General features: G+C 41.4%; 1 protein-coding gene across 9 annotated transcripts in view; it reads right to left on the reverse strand.

Moving 5' to 3' along the window:
- The window catches only part of kif1b (kinesin family member 1B), a 58,658-nt gene that overhangs the window by 8,618 nt on the left and 24,879 nt on the right, over positions 1–25,161 (reverse strand). For 4 of the 9 annotated variants that reach the window (XM_068597350.1, XM_068597348.1, XM_068597353.1 and 1 more), the window contains 22 exons: positions 20,735–20,814; positions 20,101–20,176; positions 18,273–18,352; positions 17,723–17,829; positions 17,264–17,347; positions 16,817–16,997; positions 16,611–16,683; positions 9,311–9,416; positions 9,162–9,179; positions 8,178–8,326; positions 7,381–7,553; positions 7,002–7,139; positions 5,742–5,993; positions 3,903–4,021; positions 3,461–3,546; positions 3,018–3,147; positions 2,579–2,729; positions 2,196–2,286; positions 1,935–2,053; positions 1,725–1,780; positions 309–417; positions 55–121 (listed from right to left, as the gene is read on the reverse strand). In XM_068597350.1, coding sequence (XP_068453451.1) covers positions 55–121; positions 309–417; positions 1,725–1,780; positions 1,935–2,053; positions 2,196–2,286; positions 2,579–2,729; positions 3,018–3,147; positions 3,461–3,546; positions 3,903–4,021; positions 5,742–5,993; positions 7,002–7,139; positions 7,381–7,553; positions 8,178–8,326; positions 9,162–9,179; positions 9,311–9,416; positions 16,611–16,683; positions 16,817–16,997; positions 17,264–17,347; positions 17,723–17,829; positions 18,273–18,352; positions 20,101–20,176; positions 20,735–20,814 — 2,445 coding nt within the window. Of the gene's footprint in view, positions 1–54; positions 122–308; positions 418–1,724; positions 1,781–1,934; positions 2,054–2,195; positions 2,287–2,578; positions 2,730–3,017; positions 3,148–3,460; positions 3,547–3,902; positions 4,022–5,741; positions 5,994–7,001; positions 7,140–7,380; positions 7,554–8,177; positions 8,327–9,161; positions 9,180–9,310; positions 9,417–10,659; positions 14,441–16,610; positions 16,684–16,816; positions 16,998–17,263; positions 17,348–17,722; positions 17,830–18,272; positions 18,353–20,100; positions 20,177–20,734; positions 20,815–25,161 lie in introns of those variants that run through there. The other 5 variants (XM_068597354.1, XM_068597351.1, XM_068597349.1 and 2 more) reach the window with 3 other exon arrangements.

Genomic DNA, 25,161 nt, shown 5'->3' on the forward strand with positions numbered 1-25,161 from the left:
TCAAATGTGTGATCAGTGTCTGCAATTAGTAGGAATTGTGTAGATGTCCAGTACCTGGTGCAGTAGGTAGGTGCCGTTGCAAGGCAGCCCTCCACTGTGATCCACTACAGCTGGGATGTACCTGTGGAAGGAGGATGGTCATACGTCTGATGTCTCATACTCACAAATTATAATGTCTTGTTTACTTTTTCTGAAGCATACATTTATTGTGCGGTATCACACAAAAACTGTTTTAAGTTGAAACAACAAGACATGTGTCTTTTTGAAATGAGACTGTGTGAATATAACAAAAAAGTGTCGCCACTCACTCTCCGGTGGGCTCCAGTTCGCTGATCTCAAACCAGACCAGCAGGTCGTACTTGCTGACGCATTGACCCAGGTTGGACTTGGTGATGGTGTTCAACTTGGTAGCTGGAACTGAAATACACACACACACACACACATCAGCTCTATATGAATTTCAGAGGAGATGAATGAAAAGAAGTGATAGATATTAACTATATTAATTGCATTACTAAATGGAAGATGGATGTGATGTGAACACACCGCTGACCCTGGACTGAGCAATCAGCCCACACATACTCTTTAACACCAATACTTAAAGGACGTGTTCATCATGAAGTCCATTATTACTGACATAAGCGGGACACAAAAAACAAGCCATAAAACATATTACATTTCAAACCCAACAATTACACACATTGAGATGCTATGAAGAGCTAAATCACAGATTACACCACACCCTGCTGCCTGACACGTCAGGATTATGTTCCCGTTGAAACCGGCTAATCTCTGAGGCACACAGCTACATTCATTTGTGTTCCATATAGTTGAAATGAACATGGGAACTATCGTAATTGGACTACAGCTGAACCTGTAAAGGCTTAAGCTTCCGCATTCTGATTTATGCTGTGAATGTTACTGTATGTCAGTAATCCTCTATGATTATGATGAATGCATTTTGTATTATTTGGCTTAAGATTCAGCATATGCAGCAGATTTACCTGGAGGTGTCAGCAGAGGCCAGTTTGTAAGGGACAGGGGAGGGTGGGACTGAGCTGACTGGACCTAAATAGACCTGCAGCGAGGTGCAGCACAGATAACCACTGCAGAGCTATGTGGTGCTACTGCCTGCAGTCACACAGTACCACATGAGCAGAGCACTAGTCTAATCACTACAACACACGTGCATCTAATGCCTGAGCTACTACAGTGTCCGCTGTACCAACCATGGTGCCTGGGCACAATTAGCACAGGGTCATTGGGCACTGGGAGAAAGATGTAGTGAGAGAGCTGGTCAGCCTCATCCTCCAGACTGGCCACGGCAGAGGAGGCCAGGGCGTTGGCATGCTCGGACAGCGTGTCCAGAACTTTTCCGTTCACATAGCCACTCATCAGGTAGCGGACCAACTCTATCTTACGGGTATGGTCTAGGGTTTCAATGTATAATATCGTACGAATGGTGAGAAATATTGGAGGGGACGTGTGAAAAGGGAAATGTGGAAGAGGGAGGATGGAGTTGGATAAGAGGATTATGGATGGTGTGAGAGTGATTAAATAAGAGACAAAAAAATCCAAAGGAAGCGAGAAATGAAAAAGTGGAAGGAAATATGAGGCATGCTGATATAAACATTACACACAGAAGAAATATGCTGAAATGAGGGTGATGGGTGCAGAACATATTGCAGTTACAGTATATGGTGTGATGATATTAAAATCCGTACCTGGTCTAGACAGAGGCATGGGAATAGGGTAGTATTTCCTCGACGGTGTTGGAGGACTGTTAAAAATAAATGTGAAATTAACTTACAATTTAAAAACCAATGCTTACTAAATCTATCTGGTGTAAATGTAAATAATTACAGCAATAAACACATATTAAAAGTAATTTAGATGAATCTCTACAGAAGCATGTCTTTCATAACCACACCAACCTCATCAGGTCCTGGCCATGAAAGTGCAGTGGGTGCTGCTGGTAGTGGCCGAACACTTCAAACACAATGGGCTTGCTCTTGATGTACTCAATGAAGGACTCCGTGACCTCAACGGAAATCTGCACCAACAGTCAAAAAAGGGAGCGTCAAAATTAATTAAATAGAAAATTAATTAAATAGAGTTGTTAAGCTATAATTTGTGTGTGTGTGTGTGTGTGTGTGTGTGTGTGTGTGTGTGTGTGTGTGTGTGTGTGTCCTCACGTTCTGGACGTGGTAAAAGCCCAGAGGAGCTCCTTTGCCAGTGTTCTTCAGAGGCTCAGTGGAAAAAGCCTCGTCATGACGATGCATGAAACTATGGAAAGAAACATGAATGAGTGTCAGTGTATCATTTTAATGTGTTAAAATGCAATTAGGGTGTTTGCCTCTGGTACAAAAGACATTTGAATGTCATCAACTTTTAAGATTGTGCTAAAACTTGGAGTTAATTTCTAACCTACAAAGTCAGAGAATTACTTCGTATTTATAGTAATCAGTAATACTATTGCTATTTATCAAATCCTACCTCAGTAAAGCTGTTTTTAAGTGCATAGCTTTGATATTGTGATTTAGTATCCATAAACTATTTTTGAGGATTCTGAACTTACTTGAATTGGCAGAAGATATCTGCATACTCTGGCGGGACGCCATTGGCCTGGAGCACAGTAACACGGAAGGTAAAGATGCTTCCCACCTCCAGCTGGCCTGCCAGACCATCACCACTCAGCTTGTTGTCTCCGATGTTATCAAGCTTAAGGTCTGAAGAAAACACAGGGGAAGGTTAGGAGGACTTGAGCTGAGATTAATTAAAAAATGAGCTGCACCTGTGGTTGTGTTTTACAATCAGACTGGTTTCTGCATCTTGTCAAGCTTGTGATTTGTAGAAACCTTCATTCACAAAGTCATAAAAAAGGCACTAGTCTTATTTCCATGACTATGCAATTGAAGCCCTCCTTTGCGTCAACAGGACCATCTGCCGAGTGTGTGTCGCATCGGGCTGAGAGGTCTAAATTTACGAGCGGAGAGGTGAAGGTCTGGCAGCCATACCCATGTCATTGATTCTGTTCAGCTCCTCTGGGGGTGTGGTGACCTCTGAACTCTGGCCCTGACCCTCCACAATGCGCAGCTCTTCCATGGACAATCCAGAGCGAGTCATAACCGTGGAAGGAAAGTCATTCTGATTGGTTTAAAAGGAGATAGATGCAAGAGCAGGAAGACATTAGTATATAGCTCGTAGCTAAAAAAAAGGGAGATAAACTGATCTTCTTCTGTAATTGCATTAAAATATTATTGTGCGACATTGGATGAATTAAGGATTAATGCATTTTGTATGTATATTTGTTTTTAATAAATAGAATAAACAGTATAAAACTCCAATGAAAAAACAACGCCCGACTTCACTTTTTAACCCAATATTACACACCAACTCTCTCACACAGAGCAAAACGTGTTTAAAGTTTAAAACCACCTTCATGGGACTCGGGGCTTACCTTCTTGAAATACTCATCATCGAAGGAAATCTTGGCGGTTCCTGACTGTCTAACTCCTGACCCGTAGTCTGGGGCCTCCTCATCGGCTACAAAGAAACAAACCATACTTTTATCAGGACTTAAGCTGTCAAAGCACATCAGAAGGAAAACACAGAGTCTCTGCCACAAGATTTCACCGTGAGAACATTTTCAAAATGTTCTCACAGTGAAATCAAAATAAAAGTTAGAACTATTTATTTAGCTATTGGATTTGCATTAAATATATTGAATGTATACACAGTAAGTGGCAATAAGTATGTTTTTATTAACTGCTACACTAAGCTTGTCAAATAACTAAAAGAAACAGCCTGTGCCACAAGACAACAATATGACTGATGAGCAGGATGGAGCCTGTGCATCAAGATCTTAACAGCCTCGCTCATTAATCTCATTAATTACTCACCAGCTATTGCCTGGACCCCCACGCGCAGGAAACCACGCACCTCGCCCTTCTCTGTTACTATGGCAACACGGTGCACCAGTGGCACAGGGTACAGCAGGTTGCTCAGGTACACGAAAGCTCTGAGTAAAAAATAAAAAAGAGGAGAGAGACTTGAAAACCCGAATCTGGTGCAGTGTGAAAAAAAAACAGCTGTCTTTGGATCCAGAGAACACACACACACACAGCATTTAATGAAGCCGATTGAATGCAAATTAGATATCAACTTGTTAAAAAATATCACACTATTTTCTGATAGCTCGACATTATCCATAGATCGACACATAAAGCCTTTCAAATGATTTAAAACATCATAATGAGCACAAACATTTACAGTGTTTGGCATATATTAATGACTACTATCTCATGCAGTAAAAGATTAGTGACAATTGTGTTAAGAGAGAGCCAAAACAAAACAAAGAAGAAAACAAGTGAACATGAATCATAATTGCTCCAGAGCACTGAAATCAGCGGCAGTTTCAACCATCCACTTCATTTTTAAACTGCCCGACAGAGTGATGACAGATCACCTGGGAGGCGGCGGTTAAAGGCCGTAAAAGAGTTGTTCATTGTGTCGCATTTTGGCCATGTTGGTCTCACTCACACACACGCTGACATTTTGTTCAGAAGAGCTTGATTTGTTTTGCCGCACCCCAGGTGACCTCCTCTTTCTCTGTCGCCCCTCCCTGACCCTCAAGGATGGGGCGGAGGAAAGATATCAATCTGTAAAATCTCTGAAGGTACAGTGATGGAGAGGCTGAGCTACGGCTGTTGCGGTGGGCTTGCAGCCGACATTCATCTAAGATCGGCGCACGCCGTCTATTACTCAGCTGTGACGTTTACGACACTGATGAAACAACGTTGGTACAACGTGTGTTGTGATTTCAAATGGCTCTGCAGCACATTATTTTGTCTTGACAAAGCATTAAAACAAAAACTAATAAGCATTATATGTGTCACCTACCAGTGAGTTAATGTTATCTACAATCATTTCCAAAAGCAATGTTAAAACAAACAAGGTTATACAAACAAATGTTTCTGTAATGTAATAAATAAAATAAATAAAAAAAACACAAAAAAAGGTTTAAAGGATTTAACAATAAAATAAAATGACAATTAATCAACTTAGACACAGCAAATACATGGAGTTTACACACACAGATGAGAGTTAATACAGTCAGCACTGTGATGTTGGCGGGGATGAGGCATCACGCTGGGAGGAAGGAGGTGGAAGAAAGAAAGGATGGCGGCTTTTCAATTTTTCGGGTAAGTAAGTCTAAATTAAAAGTAACTTGCACAAAGCAAGTCTGTGAGCACAGAAGCACGACTAATCATATTAAATTAAAAAACGGTCCAATTTATCTCTGCAAAGCTGCTATGAGTACATGATCTGATTCTGAGAATATTCTTTCACTAAGGAGGGCTTTACTGATAATTAATAAAAGATGTGCTTCTAGTATTTTCTCACATTTTTTAAGACCGATTGACCAGCTACCAACATAATATGTAAAAAATATAATTGTATTTCCTCCATACTAAAACATATACTGAAAACTGTCCGTCTGTCCATCATCCATCTCAACAGATCCAAAGACATTCACTGCACTGAATAAATTCATCCATTTTCATTCAAGGGCTTTCTAACTTTCTAAGAGCATTAATATTTGTCTCCTCCCACCCTTTGCTTAATTTCCCTCTACATGTGTGTATTTAAAAATAAGCCCTAAGCCGAGCCATCATCCGCCCAAACTCCTTCCAGTCTGTGTGTGGAGGACGTGGTAATGCCACTGCACAGTCACCAACCTTCCCACCAGGATAAACCAGGGGGAGCGGTCATAGAAGGGATCCTGGCCGTCGCTGAAGATGTCGGAGCCCTCTTCGGTGCCGGCATCCGAGCTGGTGTCATCCACAAAAGCCTCATCGTCAATCAAGTCGGACATCTCGCTCTGACGCTCGTCCGCCAGCTCTGTGATCTCCGAGTCAGTGGTGGAGAAGGTGGGCGAGGGCGTGCGGTCAGCCAGGTGCTCGTTAACACAACCGTGGAAGATGGGCGAGCTGAACGGGTTGGTAGTTTGGGAACAGAGGCAAGAACCAAGGGAAGGTAACAATGGAGTAATAGAAGAGTTAAAGAGACTATGTCAAGTAGAAGATGTGAAGTTTCACTTTGACAATATTTTCTCACAAATGGTATGTTTGGTAGTTTCCTACAACATATACCATATGATGTATAAATATAAAAAGATTTTAAAAAACAAAACCGTAGCCATCCGATTAGTAAGGATGACATGCTTACTTTCTTCTACCTAGTGGTGATTTGATGCTCAGCTACTCCAAAATAAATTTAGAATTGTATTTTCTAATACTATTAAAGCTATTGTGAATGTAACAGAAGCATTAATTTAATAAATAGCTGGTATTACAATAAGCTCAAAGGTTTCGCAGAAATTTATAGAAACAAAAATGAAATGTCACTTTGAAAGGATTAACATATAAATCATCTAATGTATAGTGACACAAGAAGATAAAACACAAAATGCTATTAACAGGCTTTTGGACTGGAGGGTATATCAACATGAGAATGGCAACAGACACGGCAAAATGTTACAACGGCTACATGAAAATGACACAATTTATGATAAAAAAAAACAACATAAAAACAATTCCAAATGTGATGTAAAATAAAATTAACAAATACACAAAGAAATACTGAGTATACATGACATGAAATTAAGAACAACAAATGTAACATTAAATTATAAACATAACAAAATATACTTGATGAGCAACAAAGTAAAACCAAATAGAAATGATTACAAAACATGTGATACACATGATACACATGACTCTAATGACAAAAAAAATAATAATCTGTCAAAAATAATCTGACCATGAAAATGAAAAATGGAATGAAGGAGACGCATGGACCCATTTCAAATAAAGCAACAAAAACAAAACCTTTTAGAAATCAAACAGGAAAACGAGTACAACAACAGGATGTTTGGTGGTAAACTACTGCAACATCTGCAGCATTTCCTGTGTTGTTTCTGTAGTTGCGTTACGTACCTCCCCACAAGTTTAAACCAATGGAAGCGATCATAGAAGGGGTCATTTCCCGTCATTGTGCCCTCGCCGTCCTCCTGGTTTGCGGAGGCCATTTCTCCAGCACGGTCATACATCTCTCTCATCTGTTCCAGCCTCTGCCTGCAAATGACGACATTGCACTTAACATTAATGAGAAGCAGAAAGAGAATATACGGCACACCTAATGGATGTCAGACTCATTCATTTCATGTACTTTTTCTCTGACTGAGAAAACTGCAGACTGTAATGAATGCCGATTTCCTAAACAGAATGTGCACAATAGAGGACATGTTGCACTCGCTGAGTATTTGAATATTAAAACTAAAACCAGGACTAAATTTTTATATGACGTTGGCATTACTTGAGTTTATCAAGGGACCAATAGTGTGTGGCTCCATTCTTCAGGTCCTGAACTTCTACGGCCACCACGGTGCGGGGGAAAGGCCTGGAGTCGCGATCTTTCTCTGTTTCCGAGAGCTCAGGGGGCAGCGGAGAGTACAGAGTGTCCGTCAGCAAGACGAACTGGAACTGGACCTGAAGAACGGGAGAGGTGAATGAAAAGGGAAGGATAAACAGAGAGTAGAAAAAAGTATGAACTCAAAAATAGTCATTTTGATCTAAAGCTTTGAACCTTTATTCAAGATTGTTTGTCACTTACAAGACTCATGAATCATGCAGCGCTCACTGTCTTTTCTGGCATGGATTTGATTCATAATAAATCCAATTTCTCTCCGTGACAATGGGTCAACACCCCACTTGGGGAGAGATGAAGGATTACCTTCTGCACAAACACACGTTGTGTTGTAAATTGAGTGTCCAGATAAATAAAGCACTAGCATGACATCATCTTGCCGTCATGTAGCACAGTTCACAGTTGAACATCCCAGAACCTTGAGGCTGATTCACCTTTGTGAATGCTGCTGCCAGGAGAGTGAGTACAGGATGTGATTGCAACTAAACTTAGGATCACTATTTTACATCATCCTGTACACACAAGTTTCATTCAGCTTTTCTTTATTCAGCTCTTTCCATGGTCACCATGGATGTTTTTTTTCATATTTCTATATATGTTTTTAGGCCTTTCAGTCAACCAGGTCAAAACTTTTGTGCTTCAAATTTTTTTCTTCTTCTTTATTCTGCAATATAATTTGTGCTTACTTTCTTCTTTAGCTCTACACTAATGGCATTGGCCTCCTTCAGGTAGACGGCGTTCCCCCACAGCTGGTCACGCAGGGAGGTGAACTGATGGTACCTCCACTTCCTGAAAGACCACTGAGCCAACTCAAACTCGTGCTGAGTCCACGGCACTGCAGGGAAAGAGCAGACACGGATAACATTAACATGCATGGTAAATGCACATGTAACCAAAAAGTACCATACCAGTGGTTTTACTTATTTTAGTCCAACTACAAACACAGAGTACTTTACATTACTGCCTGCAATTATAGGTAAACCATAATGTGGAATGTGGAGTATTTTGAGTCAATATTTTCTGCAAGCACTGCCTGTGCTGAAAACCTCTCTTTTATGATGCGTTCAGGGGCCTCCACGATCCGAATTTACAACAAAAGCTGCACAAAAGCATTAAATTCACAAGCACTGTTTTAGGAAGATCAAATCAAGAAGACAAAAAGGGAGGGGACATTGTGATGTTTTTTGCATAAAACCACAGTCCGTCAACCAAATGCAAAGAAAGGGTGACCTCATCCTCAAAAGTCAAAACACAGGATTAGAACCGACTATTGCTCTCAACTGGAATAACAAATATAGTCCAGTGAATGGTTTTATTTGGACTAAACATCATATCACCTTGATAGATGAGATGAGTCAAGTTAATCATTTTGATCATTTTAAAAAGGCTGGGTGAAATCAATAATGTTTAAAGACGTCGGAGAAAATTAGGACTTTATCATTAACCAAGTCCAAAAAAAAAAAAACATGAAAAACTATAAGTATGATCTTTTTGAGTAAAAGTAAAATTAATTTATCATTAGTAGTATGTTTCTTTTCAAGGAATTAGAGGATTCTTATGGACTAGTTTCACATAATACCTTAAATGAGTAATTAGTATGGCAAGATGAACACATTTTAATTTGAATGAAGTATTATGTTCATCTAGAAATCAGGAAATACTATACGCACATCCCAGAAGTTTAGGCTCTGTACAGAAGTGTGGAAGAAAACAAAGTATATTATATATATATATATATCATATGTATAAACTATATATTTTGGGCATAAACACAGAAAGTAAATGTATATCTGCAGGACAGAAAATGTACAGTACACACCTTCCTCTTCCTCCTCCTCTTCCAACTCTTCTTCATCAGGTGTCTCAGCGACCAGAGAAATAGTTTCCACCTGTTTCTGAAGTTCTTGCAATTTGCTCTCGTACACCTGGACACCAACACACAGGGACGAGGAGAGAGAACATGGACAATTCTCCATCAGCCGCGAAACAACCGGTGAATTTAGCTCGCCTCAACAATACACACAATAATCTGAGAATTATAAAATAGTCTTCCTTTGGACCAGTTTTATTTATACGTTAAAGAAAAGTACTTAAAGCTTTGGTTACTGGTCCAAATGGCGCACATGGAGCTGGATGTATAAACAAATCAATGAGACATGAACGTGGGTTTAAAATGTCATAAAATGCGTAATACTATGTGTAAATGTCCTTAAATGTGTAATAATATACCTAAAACATAATCCACAAATCTGAAATAAATTGAATAGTTCTGGTCCCAAAAGAATTTTAAGAAATTAATTATTGTCATGTCTAGCCCAATTCTTTGGCCAATGCAATGAATGAAAAACGTTCACCTTCTAAAATGAGTATACAATGTTCTGTAAATATAACTTGAGAACACATGCTATATTCTGACAGAAAAGGATTGCATGGATGGAAGCGGATAGGTGCTGCTGGTAGAAGCCGAGTCAACGTAATCCAATGAGGGGCGCCATCATCATCAGAGCAGGACAGGCCGTGGGCCCGGTGACCTCATCCTGTTTGTTCAGTGTCTTCTGGGAAGACAATGCAGCCTGTTCATCGGTCATTAACCTCCTCCCTGCCGAAATCCTGCCTACAAGCTAAAAGCTGAATTCCTTCTATGAAAAAACAATTGGAAATCCAAAAAAACAAGTTTTACTGAATGTAGTCATCTGCTCGCAGCTACTATGGTAATCCAATGTGTGCCATAATGTACCATGTGAATTAAGCATTTGAAGCAGTTTCAAAACCTAAATATTCAAATTCACAAATAAGTTGAAAGGTGTAATGCAATGCCTAAAATCATGATAATGGAATGAGGTACATGCCAACTAAACAACTTCCATCACCATCCCGTGGTGCAAGTATACGTGTGACATTGTCATGATGCAGTAAACTATAACAGTAATAAGAAATGGCTAATAAGGCTTGTTTTGTGTGTGCATCGTATAGGGGTACAAGTCTGTAGAATAGGTAAATGTTTTAAAAATCTTAATCTAAAGCATTTACAGTCAAACCTTTTTCGAGTTTCCTAAAATGTCTCAGTAGGACATTCATGTGAAGTGCTCACATACAGAGCCCTGATTCTGTCCCTAAACTGGTTATTTGGCAGTGAAAAACAAATACCAACCATATATAACAAATATGTGTACTTGGAGCATGTCATTTTATTTCAGTCATATTTTGAAAATTCTCCAGCAACATAGTTATTCAGTATATCCTCGTCTTGTTCACATATGCGCTGAATGGTTGCACAAAGTGCTTGATTAAGGAATAACAACTTGGTACACAGCCACAATGAGGCACTTGATATTGCAGATTCAAAAAGCAGATGTACAACACTTAACAGACATTTTGAGGTTGAGCCCTAACACAGACATACAGTATATGTATATTTCATGAGAAATATCCATTTGATGATATATACTTTCCAGCTTACCTGGTCGCCATCAGCACCAGCGCATACGTTAAATAACATTCTTTAATGGAGCATTTATGAGGGATGAAGACATGGAGGCTATCGCATGCAAAGATAGTCATGACACAGGGCGGAGAGACTGGACTTGCATATGTCATTTGGTTTTTGTTACAGCATAGTACGGCAGAATATATACTGGCAAAACTATTAGTATAAAACACGGAAACAGAGAAACAGTTTAACATTTTTTATAGTCCTCAATGGCCTCTATGATGCTGCTGAATGTCACTGTTCCACTAAAAGGATTTAAAGGCCATCTGGAACCTAAATGCTATAATTAATGGGTTCTTTTAAAGCTATGAAATGCATAAAGGAAAAGCAAGATTGACAGGCAGACTTGAGCACAGAGGTAAACAACTGTCTCTACAGACCATCATTCTGACAGTTTCATGAGTATGTGGCATTTTATGCAGCTAAAACAAGACAGTCTTAAAAATCTAACTTGGATAGTTCTCCTGAAAAACATTCGACAAACGCTTCAAGTCTCTGTCCTCCCTCCAATATTGTTTAAGGCGAATCTGACAACACTCTGTAGACTTCCAATCGTAACACGGAGATCTCTGTGCTTACCCAGTGAACCACAAACCAAGAATGATATTCTCAGACCGCATCGCATGAAAAACAGAGCTCAGTTTGTGATGTGTGACTTATACAGGAGACAGAAAATAATATTGAACTTTGTGGACTGGGTACAGTGAAACTTTAAAATAGTTCAAACTTTGTGGGTCTCGTCTATTACAGTTAGGTCGTTCTCCCACCATTTCCGCATAGTGATTTGTTACATTTGAGAGGGTCTTTCGTATAACATAGCATTATTAATGAACGTAAAAACTTTTAACATTAAAATGAGTGTCTTTCCTAACTAATTATCCATGACTTGAAGTGCAAAGTACTGAAATACAATTATGTGACAGTTAAATATTTTAAATGCATTTTTTTTAAAGCGATAAAGTGGCCTACTAGCAATTTGAATAAATGTTATGACTGAAAAGTTAGTTTGGTTAGGTAAGTAGTTGATAGAAGGTTGATAGTGTTGATTAAAAAACAGGGGAAAGAAACTTTTTGATTTTCAAATGGAGTTAGTGCATAAAAAGGCACCTTTTGGATCCCACTTTCTTTGACCACTATTTCAGTCCATTAAAAAGGCAATCACGCAATTGACTAGTGCATCAAGTCATTCCATAATCAATTTGAAAATGTAAAACAGTGGTGTTTTGATTCCAGATTTAGGCCAATAGTGATTTATGAGGTACAACACAAAATGTATAACTGCTAAAAAAAAGAAGAAAAAAGATTCAATTACATGTTAAAAAGAAAGAAAGAAATAGGGACTAGGTTCCTAATTTAGGCTACAATATCAACAGGTTCTTTCACAAGTCTTGATGAAATGAGACACTTTAGTGTGTTTGTGCTGTAGTGGTGAAAAACACTCATGATAAATCAATACTAAAATGGCAAAGATGTAAACTCAGAAATTTAACCATGAATATAATTTTGGCAAATAAAAGCATGATTGATGAATTGTCACACATGAAAAATGAGCAGAGTAGGCGTGACGTGTCTCTTCACGTGTCTCCCACACCCCAAAAAAAAAGTCCCTTTATAATCTGTTGGCTTCAATTCCTTATGACAGCTCTTGCAATGCTAATGATGACAGCGCACACAATGAAGCAAAAAAAAAAAACAACTGATAAAATAGCATATATTATAATGATGATAAAATGTCTTCTTATAATACATACAATATGTTTGGATCAACCAATAACCTACTCAGTCACAATCGGATTGAGCTGTTTAAGTCACATGATTCTGAGCTGTTGTGATCTGTAATGTGTTTGCCTACTAAAAGTTTATCAAACTAGTTCCTGATTCCAAAAGTCCCACTCAGACTGCCGTCTCTCTGCTGGCTTTTAAATTGGGAGCAGACATTTGCCTGCGCATTCGCGGAGGTGCCTGAAAGCTGATTGGATAGTTAGCATGGTCAGTGTGATGGTACTGCTGGTAGCCATTGAATCTGCCATCTGTATACACCATGCTGTCAGGATGGAAAGGTGGCTGATGGGGATGGTGTTGCTGGGGATGGTGTTGCTGGGGATGGTGTTGCTGGAGATATGCTGGCTGGCTCTGATGGGAGCGGGGCTGGTAGAAAGCTTGCGTGTGCCTCCTGTTGCTTTCGGACTGCTGCAGCGACTCCATGGAGCCAGAGGGCCGCTGGCGGTGATTGAAAGAGTTGCTGCGACCTCGCTCATGGGGTTGTTGGTTCTGGTTGTTCCTATAGTTGTGCCTGTGACCCTGGCTTGAACCGTGCTCCAAGTCTTTGCTGCTCTTGTGCTGGACTGATGGGTTTGGCAACGGGGGAGTGACTTGGATCAGTGAAGCAGCCACCGTTTCTCTCGACAGCTGTCCATCTCCAGCTTGGCTTTCTCCATCTTCTTCCTCTACAGCTTCTTTGGGCACCTTTAGCTCAATGACCTGCTGATCAGTTATTATGATATGAGTACCAGGGCTCCATGAATTGCGGTGCGTAGGGTTGCTTTTGAAGGGGAAGCGTAGCTTGCGGTCTTCTGGGGGTATAAAGCGGTGTGGTCCAGATTGCCGGCGGAGCTGTTTAGAGATCTCTTGTTGCTGAAGGTTCTTGAGTCGAAGCTGCTCTTGGCGCATCCAGCGCATGTGGCCTCGCTTAAGGGTGGAGTCATCTCCTGTACTTTGGCTGGTTTGTGAATCGACATCATCTCCATCAGGATGTTCAGGCAAAGGGGGTTTTCCTTCTCGAGGCCTTGGAGTTGTGGCAGTGCAAGTGAGAGTGTCTACATGAGGCTTTTCTTGGCTGTCGGAGGTGATGAGCGGAAGGACCTTTTCCATTTTGACCATCTTGTGCCTGAGAGCACGGATCTCCTCATCTTTCATATTGTTTTGTTTCTTCACCTCGTGCAAGATGTCCTCAAGTTTATCAATGTGCACCTTTAGGTCATCCATAACAACCACTCCTGGTCTAGCCCCATTGGTAATAACATCCTCAATGCGCTCATCACCAACGCCCACAGTGTCCCAAACATCCCGAGCCACTGCCCTCCATGAGTCTCGCTCGTTGGGATCCTTCTTGCTATAGCTGGCGCAAAGCTCCTTCATCTTCACGATGGCCAGGGCCTCAATTTCCTGCCGTGTTTGGCGGAAGTCATTGAGCGCTACTTCATAACAAATTTCTTTGACTGCCTGGATTTTCAGGTCAGAGATGGTCACCCATTTGGAGTCCTTGGTGATGCGGCGCCGCTGAGGAATCTGGTACATTGTAACTGGCTCTCTTATCTTCCCACTGCTAGGTAATCCACACTTTCTCACTATGGACTGTAGCTTGCTGGGGGGCAGCTTTTCCCTCAAGGAAGTGATCAGTCTCCAGCTCTCTTCACAAGACCTCTTATCTGAGTCATCCCCACTATCAGAATCTCCATCCTTGAAAAAACAACACAGGAAACAAACCAAAGGGTTCCCAAAACAAGGAGGAATTAAAATGGGAAATCAAAGAGAAAGAAAGGATGTTTTTTTCTTTGTTTGTTTTAAAAGAATGAAAAAAATGTATGAATATGCAACATGGGAACTTCAACTATGAGTAAAGTTGAAGTTATATCAGCACATTATTCATCAGTTTGGACAGAATTTAGCAGTTGAGAATTTTTAGATTTTAGGATATTTACCAAAAAAGTACTATTGCATTGTAATAGTGTTATCTAGGTGTAGACGATGTATGGCAACATCCACAATCCATCCATCCATCCAGAATTATACTCAAAATAAAGATTTCGAAAAATAAATACAAATCCAACAATCAGTGGCTTTCATTGACTTTCTTGCTCGTCATTGTCATGTTTTTTCTCATGAAAATTGTGATATGGATATGACAAAATTAAATAAGAATAACACATTTGTCACATCTCAGAAATAGGGTTATCAACTTTAACAATAGTGTTCCCAATGTTGCACATTGATATAGATAAAGTAAAGGTAAAGCATGTATATCATGATTAGAAAAGAAATATGAATAGAAGATAGTTGCTGATTGGAGAACTATTGTTTTGTCATTTTCCTCTTCTCAATTGATTCTTAATTTGAAAGCTGGATTCCAAACATGCTACAGTGGCATGCATGTAGATGCAATTTGGAGCTTCCTCCCTTGAGTCCAGAAGGTTTCAGTGGCTTTAGTATTAGCAGTGAGTTAGAAGACAGATTGTTCTTGCAGTTGATCAGAAAGCCAGTAGAGAGGAGAGGCAGGAGTGAGTGAGAAGTGTTAATCCACTACAAGAAAGATGTTAGTTGGAAAAAGAATGCAGTTTCTCATTTTTGTAGACAAAGTACATTACAGATCACAACCATGTGGTACAGATAATCCGGTCTTGTGTATGATACTGTATCTATGTCTAGAATTGGACGTATTATGTTGCTGGGAGTCTGAACTCCTCGGCCTGTAGCTCTGCAAGTAAAGCCACCAGAGTATGGAAGAGGTCTGAGATTCAATGATTCGACTTTAAGCAGTGATATCTCTGTTGTTGAGTCGTGCTCTCAGGGCTCTACACAGGTACCAGGTAATGCTGGCAAAAGAGGTAGCCAAAGAAGTCAATGAGAAACCACATTGTCACTATCCGTCAAAGAACTACAGCAGGAATTGTTATCACAATGCATTGTACATGTCAGCAACTGCATTGAAGAGATGAAACTCAGGATAAAACAGAGAAAGAAAACTAGAGTAGAAATCTAATCCAAGCAAATCAACAGCCACGTCAAAGCTGACCAGCCCAACAGCAAACACTGCAACTTAGTCCACAACCAGCACTGAAGAAGTTAAGAAAACATGCTATTAACATGAACCATGCAAAAGCAGCATGACTGCATTTGAAATAAAGCAATGTGTTTGAAATTAATTTGGATCTCAATATCAAATCAACTTTAGCTGTAAATTGCTGTTTTGCAAGATTCAGATAAACTATAGAAGACACAAGAAAAGTGAAAATAAGGATTTGGAAAGGGGAAGTAGTCACAATATAATCCACACTTGATCAAATCGCAAGTGAAAAAATCTGTTAAACTCAAGAGGAAGGGAAGTAAAAGCTCATCTGTCTCAAACCAGAAAACCTTCCATGCAAGAAGAACAGACATGCGCGAGGAAAAGTGTGATTCACACACACACACGCACGCACAAGCACACACACACACACACACACACACACACACACACACACAGGCACACACATCTCAAAAGTTTGAGAGCTCAGAGTGAGAATTAGTACAAGTCAGACTCAAATGGACCGATCAAAACGATCGTCCAATAAACAAAAACAAGCTTTCCAATTGTACTCGACCAGAGTAAAACCATGCTTTAACTTTGAATTTCACTTCTGACATTTCAATCAACACGTCACAAATGATCTGAATCTCTCAAGAAGCTTCTTTAATTATAACTTAACTAGCAAAAGGCATGAAATGAAGTATGGCTTAATATCTCTAAAACCCACTCTGCAGTTTACTACAAACTTGTCTATAATTTCTAACAAAAAGATAACAGAAAAAAAACTGAATCCATAAAATTCATGAAGTGGGTTTGATTAATATCTAACTTATTTGGACTTACCAGTCGCTGTTGCTCCAGAAGTTGGTCTGCTTCCTCCTTCTCCTTTTTGTACAAGATCTCCATCTCAGTGAGCCTATATAAATGAGTAAAATATATTGTCAAATACGTGACACAATTTTGTGATTTACTGTGCGATCCGTCACAAGTCAGACTACTGCCATTATTAGAAGTTCGCTTAGAGATAGCAACCAAGATGGGTCGCGTACCTTTTCTCCATCTCCTGCTTCATGTCGATGCCCTGCTTCTCAAGGAGCTCCCTCTGAGCAAATGTCCAGTCCACCGGCTCTACGGGGGTTTCAGCAGTTGGCGTTTTCTCCCTTTCAGCTCGGGCCTGTTCTGGATGGTTGAACCGGAACACATGGTTCTTTCCCATAATGATGCGGTTACCTGAAGAAACATGGGGCAGAAATAAGCGGGAAGAGCATGAAATGACCAAAGACCTTTTTCCTTCAGTGCTGATACAACAGTGCAAATGTCTGAAATCCAACTCTTTTTTTTCATAATGGTTTTTGTATTTAACCTAGAACATCACAAGCTGTGTACTGAGCCACATTGATTATTATAACACGATGATTATAGTTAGGCTGACAGATAATACAAGTATCCCTTTTACAGAATATCAACAACTTCATTTGAAAACATGAGATGCATACCTGAACGAAGCTGGATTGAATCCACAACACGCTTGCCGTTGACGTAGGTTTCCGATCCCTCGCAGGGCACCAGCATGACGATAACTTCACCAAAAACACATCAACCAATCACCAGAGACTCAAAAAAGCTCATCAACGTTGATTTTCAAACGATTATGGATATATATCTACTGCAGCTTTTGAGGTGATTTCTGACATTTAGGGCATTATGTATCCATTAGAAACAGAAGTTGAATCTTGAGCCTATATTTTTGCACCAATGTCATCTATTAAGACCATCACAGAGCCTGGGGGTTGCTTTTATTTTGTTCTTTGCAGGTAATTAGAGGTTACTTCTATCTTTCTTTAAATCAAAGCAGGAAAGGTTCTACATGAGGCTATCTGCTTTGCTTGATTAAAAACAATAAAAATACTCGATACACATAAGTTAAAAAAAAAAATCATAATATGGTGCCTCACCATGTCCGTTGGCATTCCTCTCGCTGCGGAAGATGCAGTGCTCTTCCTTGATATGCGCACCACTTAAAACAATGTCCTGTCGTCTCTCAGCATCGGCCTGACCCACCCTGAAATAATCACAGAGGCCATTTTGAGAGAGTGAACACTGTCCCTATCATTTTATTGGTGGCCATTTTGTCAAAAAGTCAGAGGCAGAAATTCAATGGAACCTTTAAACCATACTTTTAGAAGACACCACTTCTTAAGCACTGTACGTTCCTTTGTCTGTGATGCTGTCATTTATTATTGCTCCCTGGGGGCGCGATGGTAACAAAATACTCAACATGAATATTCTACAGAGGGGGCCAAAAAGAAACGGGGGAAGAAACTTTAGATGGCAAAACCTTTGGTGATTTTAAGCAAGTTTCCCTCGACTGTGAATTTCATTTTCCCTCCTTTGATGTGAAGCAAGAAGAGCTTTCAGATGTTACTGAGATGCTGTCTGGCAGAAACCCAAAATCTTTCTATGTCCTCCACAGTATTTCAGTGTCATCATTCAGGTTTCGTTTACCTCGTAATTCCGTCTTTGATGTAGTAGAGCAGACATTCTGACATGAGAGGATCCTCATTCAGGTTTACCAGGTGGGGCGTCTACAGATGAAACATAAGTTTACCGTGAAAATATTTCCAGGATTCATCAATATTCAGCAGTGCCAGAAGTACATACCAATACTAGAAATGTTAATCAAGTGGGCAATGGGCATAGTTTTATATCAGGACCCGTCAAGTGATTCTTTATACACAGTACACAAACATGGACAGAAATGGTTTCATTGACACAGTGATGACACCTTTATAGTCTTATACATCACGGCATCACTACAACTAATGCTAGCAGCTACTTCGTCAAACCACCAACCTTTTTTGGGGAAAACACCCCATTAAAGTCAGCAAATAGATCACAAGGCTTCTCAACGAAATGCTAACCCATTGAGCGGCAGTAAGTAAAAAGAGAAAAGAAGAAAAAAAGAATGAATGGAAGACAAATGGATATGAATGACAAAACCCCACAACACATCAAGTAGCAGCAGAGGAGGGAGATCTAAACGTGCCTAAAAAGGAATTCATTTCAAAGAGGGGAATGTTTTAAAACCAAAGCTGATCTAGTGACAGCTAGTTCTGAAGAAATGTCTTATCTCTTCATCCCTATCGTACCTCTTCTAAGAAGCCTGTACCAACACATCTACTGCCTCTATGAGGCTGCCACACAAGGGGGGTGAAGGGAATGCACCAACTGCTGAAGAAAACATTTGGATAATCTACAAGTGTAATATTCAAATATGAGCCTTGATTTAAATGGTCTGTGTAAAATTGAATTTAAAGAATCTAAATATGAACCCTTTATTTTAAAAAAGGTACAATATGTGAGCTACAGGTGCCCATAACATGTGAGACTCGTACAACAAATATTCCCTCAAAAAAATAATCACAAGTGTGTGGTGGTGTCTGTATTTACAGAGACCCCGACCTCTGCATGCATCTTATCTTTTTGCTGCGTTTCCGGGACATTTCTGGGTATCAGCAAAGACCCTGATGGCCCCCATGTAGGGCTGTGGGCCCCAAGCCGACAACAGCGTACACGATGGGTCGCTCAAGTCTTCAAATACTTCCGCTCTGCCACGACCCTCTGTGTCCGATACCGAGGCACAAGGCTCACTTTAGCAATGTCGAGATACAATTGGCTGTATGTTTTAATGTGCCCTAGTGTCCCCCCTGCTCCACACACACACACACACACACACACACACACACACGCACATGCACACACACACATACGCACACAATCTGGCAACTCGTCGTCTTCCCGCAGGGTTGGGCAGAGATATGGGTGTGTTTATCTGTGCTTTGGAAAATAATGCTTTATTTCTTGGATTCTCTCGGATTCTAGTTAAACATGGGAGGTGGAAAAGGAACTGCAGTGGGTCCGCACAGTCGTTAAACTGCAGTAATCATGGGGGCAACTCTGACTATGGAAATAAGCACATTTATGATGTTAAAATCACTTTGTAATCTAGTGCAGGAAAGGCGCTTTGTTTTCTAATTCAATTTAACAAACCTTCTTGGTTGGAAAACAATCAAGCTGGTCATCAAATAGGCTTGCATTGCTAAGCTGAGTGTGTGAAAGAAGCAAATAACAGAGTGGAAAGACAGACAGACAGATTGATGAAATGAGTAGATGAGAGAAACCAGTGACTCATAGATAGGGAGGTTGCTCAAAGAAAAACACAGCATAGGAAACACAAGACGTGATGATGGAAGGCTGTGCATCACCACTCATGGGAAATCTGACACAGCCCTTCTCCATCAACGTCTGTGCTTGCATCTCATGTCTTTTCTACCTTTTTAGGAGAGAAGACCCCCAAAGTGCCTCCATCTTCACGGATTGCCACACCCATCTCTGCAAGCAAGGCCTCCCTGTAGTGAAGGAAACACATTTGGAGGCTCAGGAATGATACTTAAAAAGACCGCATGATGCAATAATAATAATAGTAATAGTAATCTCTCACAAAGACTTTCCGCAACAGAAGCACATACTCTGGCCATTTATTTTCAGCAAAGAACCTTCGCACATTAATAAGAGAGAGGATGGGAAATGATGGTGTGCAACATTACAGTAAGTGATCTGTGGAACGGCAACGGGCAGAGAATGGCACCAGTGAGATTCAGTGGACAGACATGGTTGAAGTCTGCAGCCACAGATGAGTGCAAACGGGTATGAGAGGGGTGTTTGTGCAGCAGAGTGTGACAATAAAGAAGGGGAGGGGAGGAGAATGGACAGAATGAGTGCAGAGGAAATGAGACGGATAGGTGAAAGAAATGAGACGGACAGCACAGTGGGGAGAAAAGATAGACACAGAGCTGTGAGGGTGGTTGTCTCGTCCTGACAGGACACAGACAAAGTGAAGGAGGGGCGGAGGCACACGTATGACATCTGCCCCCTTCAGAGATATAGGAGGGAAAGCCAGTACCGACCTCTCCATGCGGATTGCCTCCGTCTTTCGCAGTTTTTCTTCCCAGGTTTCATTGAGCTCTGCAATGATCTTTTCTGATTCCTAAAGAAGATGCAAAAAAACATATGAGAATAAAAACAACACAGAGTCTGATTTCATCTGTTATACAAGTGATGAATGTGCAATCCTTGTCAAGTTCATATCCTTTTTCTTTCATTAAAGAAAGTGTTGAGTCAGGCATACAAATGAGAGGTAACCTACTGCTGAGATATTATAGCAATTATACCATGACTTTATGAGTTTCCCTCTGATAGTGCAGCGGGGAACTGTTCTTCTGGGTATTGATGATCTTTACGATGTGTTAATGTAAAGGTTTGATAATGCAGTATGTAGTCATCTTAGTTTAACTTCATAATTAATTGTTATGTTGGGCAATACTGGCAATGATGATAACGTTTATTGGGATTTAGGGAACCTTTATTGTCGTCTTTGTTTCTGCAACACTTCAGAATCAAAGATTGGGAATTGTATGTGCCTCACTAAAAGCCAATAAGGCTGAATCTATTTTGGTCGAATTTCATCCGTGTCTGCGTTGGCGCTTGACGTCATTGGATGACAGACAAGACTGGGCACCGTGGTTGCCATGGAAACTGCAGCTCCTCACGGTTGGTTGTTGCGATGCTTGTGCTCCCGTATCAACAGAGCGAGAGGTCGACTGCGAGCGTGAGAGAAGTGAAGCTCAGCGGCCTCATGAGGCCTGTAGGCAGAACATGTTTTGAATAAAAGTTGTGTGGCCTGAAATTAAACCACTAACACACAAACTTCTAATTTACTGAACAAATATTACAGTGTAAAGTTTGGATTGTATTGATACTGTAAGAGTGAAATTGCGTGATGTAAATGTAATTACATGTATGAGTTATGACCACTAGTTGGCGCTGTTCGGGCGTCTGGAGGTGAGAGGGTAAAGTGAGTGGGAGAAGAAGAGTGAGGAGAAGTGAGAGGGAAAACGGGGAGTTGGCGGGTCGGCTGGAATGTGGAGTTTGACTAAAGTTTTGAGGAAAACCGAGAACGTGTTGGACTGATTAATTCCTGCTGATACACCCACGTCGCTTATACTGGTGGCAGAGGTGGGATTTGTCCTCTGATTGAATATCGTCACTTGGGATTCTGCTCAACTTTGTGAGGAGCTGAAGCTAAAGGCTAACGGCTAACGACACTACCCGCTAGCTTAGCTTAGATTGAGATACAGTGAGTCAGCTCGTCTTTTACCACCTCAGTGCGTTTTTTTCCCCCGCGTGTTAGTTTCAAGTGAGTTTCGTAACCGTCTCCCGGTCGTATAGTTCCGTACGAAAGCTAAAGAAATGAGGAGGAAGAAAACTCATGTCGGATGATGAGTCACTCTCCGCTGCTGAGCCACCAGCGAGCACGAGCTCAGGTGGAGCTCTAATGCCAGTTGTGCCGCCGTCCAGCAGAGCGCCACGGGGCTGTCCCTTACCGCTGCCCTTTTCACAACGATGGCCGTGAGTCTTTTCAACTGTGGATTGCCACTACGAGACAATTAAAGACGCCCGTTACAAGGCCAGTGGGGATTTGAGTACAGTGTTGGCAGCTGAGCTACCCACAAGACTACCGCCAGAACTGTTTATCATTTGGGATAATTAAACTCAGAGGTCCTTTGCTAAAACAAAGAGGCATTTGCAAAAGGATATAATAGCATCATTTCAAGCATTCCCAAATGCCCGTCAAAGATTGCTGAATGAAGCAATGGAAGTTTATGCTGCAGATGTTTGCGGGGTGTTGGCTAAACACCATCAGTAAATTCAGTAGGTGAAAGTGACCCTGAACTCAGAAAAGCTGTCCAGAATCTGACTACTACTGTAAAATATTTAAGTAATGATCTTGGTGCTCTGAAATTGAAGCTGGATGAACAAAGTAGTGGACACCACCTGGAAAGGAACATGCAGACCCACAAATACATGGAGCTCAGGCTATGGGTATTCCCCCTCCAGATAGGCACGTTCCCATCATTCTTCTCCGGAACACTACCCTCATGTAAACCACCACCATCCAGATTTCACCCGTAGGGAACCTGACAGGTACCGACAGCCTCACAGAGAGAATCACTATTCAGGCCATGCCGGTGACCCTCTTGAGGAAAGGAGATAGAGACCAACTTCTCCCAGCAGACACTATTACTATTACGATGCGTCGCCGAAGCCCTAGTCCCTATCCAAAACGTGTCATTCCAAGAGTATGAGGACAAAGGCCAGCGCAGCACCTCCAACACTGATTACAAAGATCATGGCAGATTTGAACAGGGAAACGAAAATTAGCTGATGATGCGGGGCACCCATCAGCTACTCCCCTAGAAACCCAGAGGTTGGCCTCACTAAAATAACAGACAACATTCGACAACAGACAACTCCTAGTGGGAGACTACAGTGGTTTGAATGCAGTCACAGTAAAAGATGCACGCTCCTTGCCCGGAACAGACGACACCCTGGATGCACTCAGAGGTTCATCCATGTTCAGCATGATGGATCTCTCATCAGGGTATTGGCAAGTGCAGCTCGAGGAACAGGACAAAGCAAATACAGCTTTCACCACAGGCCGAGGACTTTACCAGTTTTGTATGATGCCAATGGGGTTGGTAAATGCACCAGCCACTTTCCAACGTCTAATGCAACTGGTGTTACAAGGTCCCTCACGGAAAACACGTCTAGTATACCTTGATGACATTGTGTATAGTACAAATTTTGCTGTCCATTTTCAGCATTTGACAGAGGATCAGGCAGAGGATGTTTCATTGCCTCAGGTCCGCTAATCTCAAACTCAAACCCTCAAAATGCAGTTTTGCAATACGAGAAGTGACATTTTTGGGACATGTCGTCTCACCTGCAGGACTAAAACCTGACCCAAAAAAATATTTAAAAAGTGAGACTGGCCTTCTCCCAAAAACCCGACTGAAGTCAGAGCATTCCTTGGGCTGTGCTCTTATTATCAACGTTTCATTTCTGGGTTTGCAAAAATGTCAGAGCTCTTGCATGCTCTCCCTTGTTGATGGTCTTTTATGTCGCAGGATCAGACCCCCACCAGGTGACCTTGTTTTACAGACTGTAGTTCCCACTAGTGTGCAGAAAGAAGTATTTCAAACATTACATGGTCATTCACTCTCTGGACACTTCAGTGCACAGAAGACATTGCAAAGGGCACAAGCCAGGTGCCATTGGCCTCACATAACACGAGACATAACTCAATGGTGCTCAGAATGTACAGCCTGTGAAGCACGGTGCCCACAAACGCCACACCAACGGGCCCCTATGCAAAACATAATCACATCTCGGCCTTTTGAGAAGATTGCAGCAGACCTGACATGTCTGCATAAGTTGCCACTTACTCACCGTGGTAATTGCTATGTGCTTGTTGTAATGGACTATTTTACTAAGTACCTCAACATGTATGCACTGTCTGATCAACGAGCAACCACTGTGACTAAATGTTTGTTCGAAGATTACATCAGTCACCACAGTGTCCCTCAAAGTCTGCATACGGACCAAGGCCGTCAGTTTGAATCAGATCTTGTTAAAGACCCGTGTTCTCGCTTGGGAATACACAAAACACGGACGTCCCCATATCATGCCATGTCAGATGGCATGGTGAAACGGGCAAACGGGACTATTAAGGACCAGTTGGCAAAATACCTATACACCAGAGGAGGTGAATGGAACGACCACGTGAAACAGGTTGAATTTGCATATAACACCAGTGTTCACTCGTCCACCAAACACACGCCTTTCTCCCTGGCACATGGTAGAGAAGCCCGTCTGCCTGCTGATGTCCCGCTTGGAGACTCACCAGGAGTTTCAAATGCCACTCTAGGTACTCCAAGTGAATATGCAAATTCTGTTGTAAGAAGACTGTGTGCTGCATTTCACTCTGTTGCACAAAACATTGAGGCGGCAGTTGCTCAACAGAAGCACTACTATGACCGTCGGATGAAACACACAGCGTATGAGCCAGGTGACTTGGTGTGGGGGTTGACCTTCGAGCCCTTGCTCGACAAAAGTTGTCACCAAAATGGTTAGGCCCGTTCAAAATACTGCCAAGGTTAGGCTAAGGCAGTGGTGACATGAGTGTGGACTATGAACTGTTGGACCGGCAAGATCCGAGAGCGAAGCCTAAGGTCATTCACTACAACCGCATGAAACCGTATCGCTCTGCCTGGTCAGCTGGGAAAGAAGATCCGCCTGTACCTGTAGGAGGGTCTATAGCAGCAAACATCCCAGGTCCCTCACTGCCTACTGCACTCTCGGGCTCCAGACCTTATGTTTACTTGGGCGCAGCCACACAAAGATGCTCTGTGCCTCCAGATAGGGCTCAGACTCATGTGTGTCCTCCAACTCAAGGGGCTGCCACTACAATAACACCTGTGGAACACAATACTGC

This window comes from Clinocottus analis, unplaced genomic scaffold, assembly GCF_023055335.1.
Source record: "Clinocottus analis isolate CAN_PGR_092001 unplaced genomic scaffold, fCliAna1.0.p SCAF_4, whole genome shotgun sequence".
Taxonomy (NCBI): Eukaryota; Metazoa; Chordata; class Actinopteri; order Perciformes; family Cottidae; genus Clinocottus; species Clinocottus analis.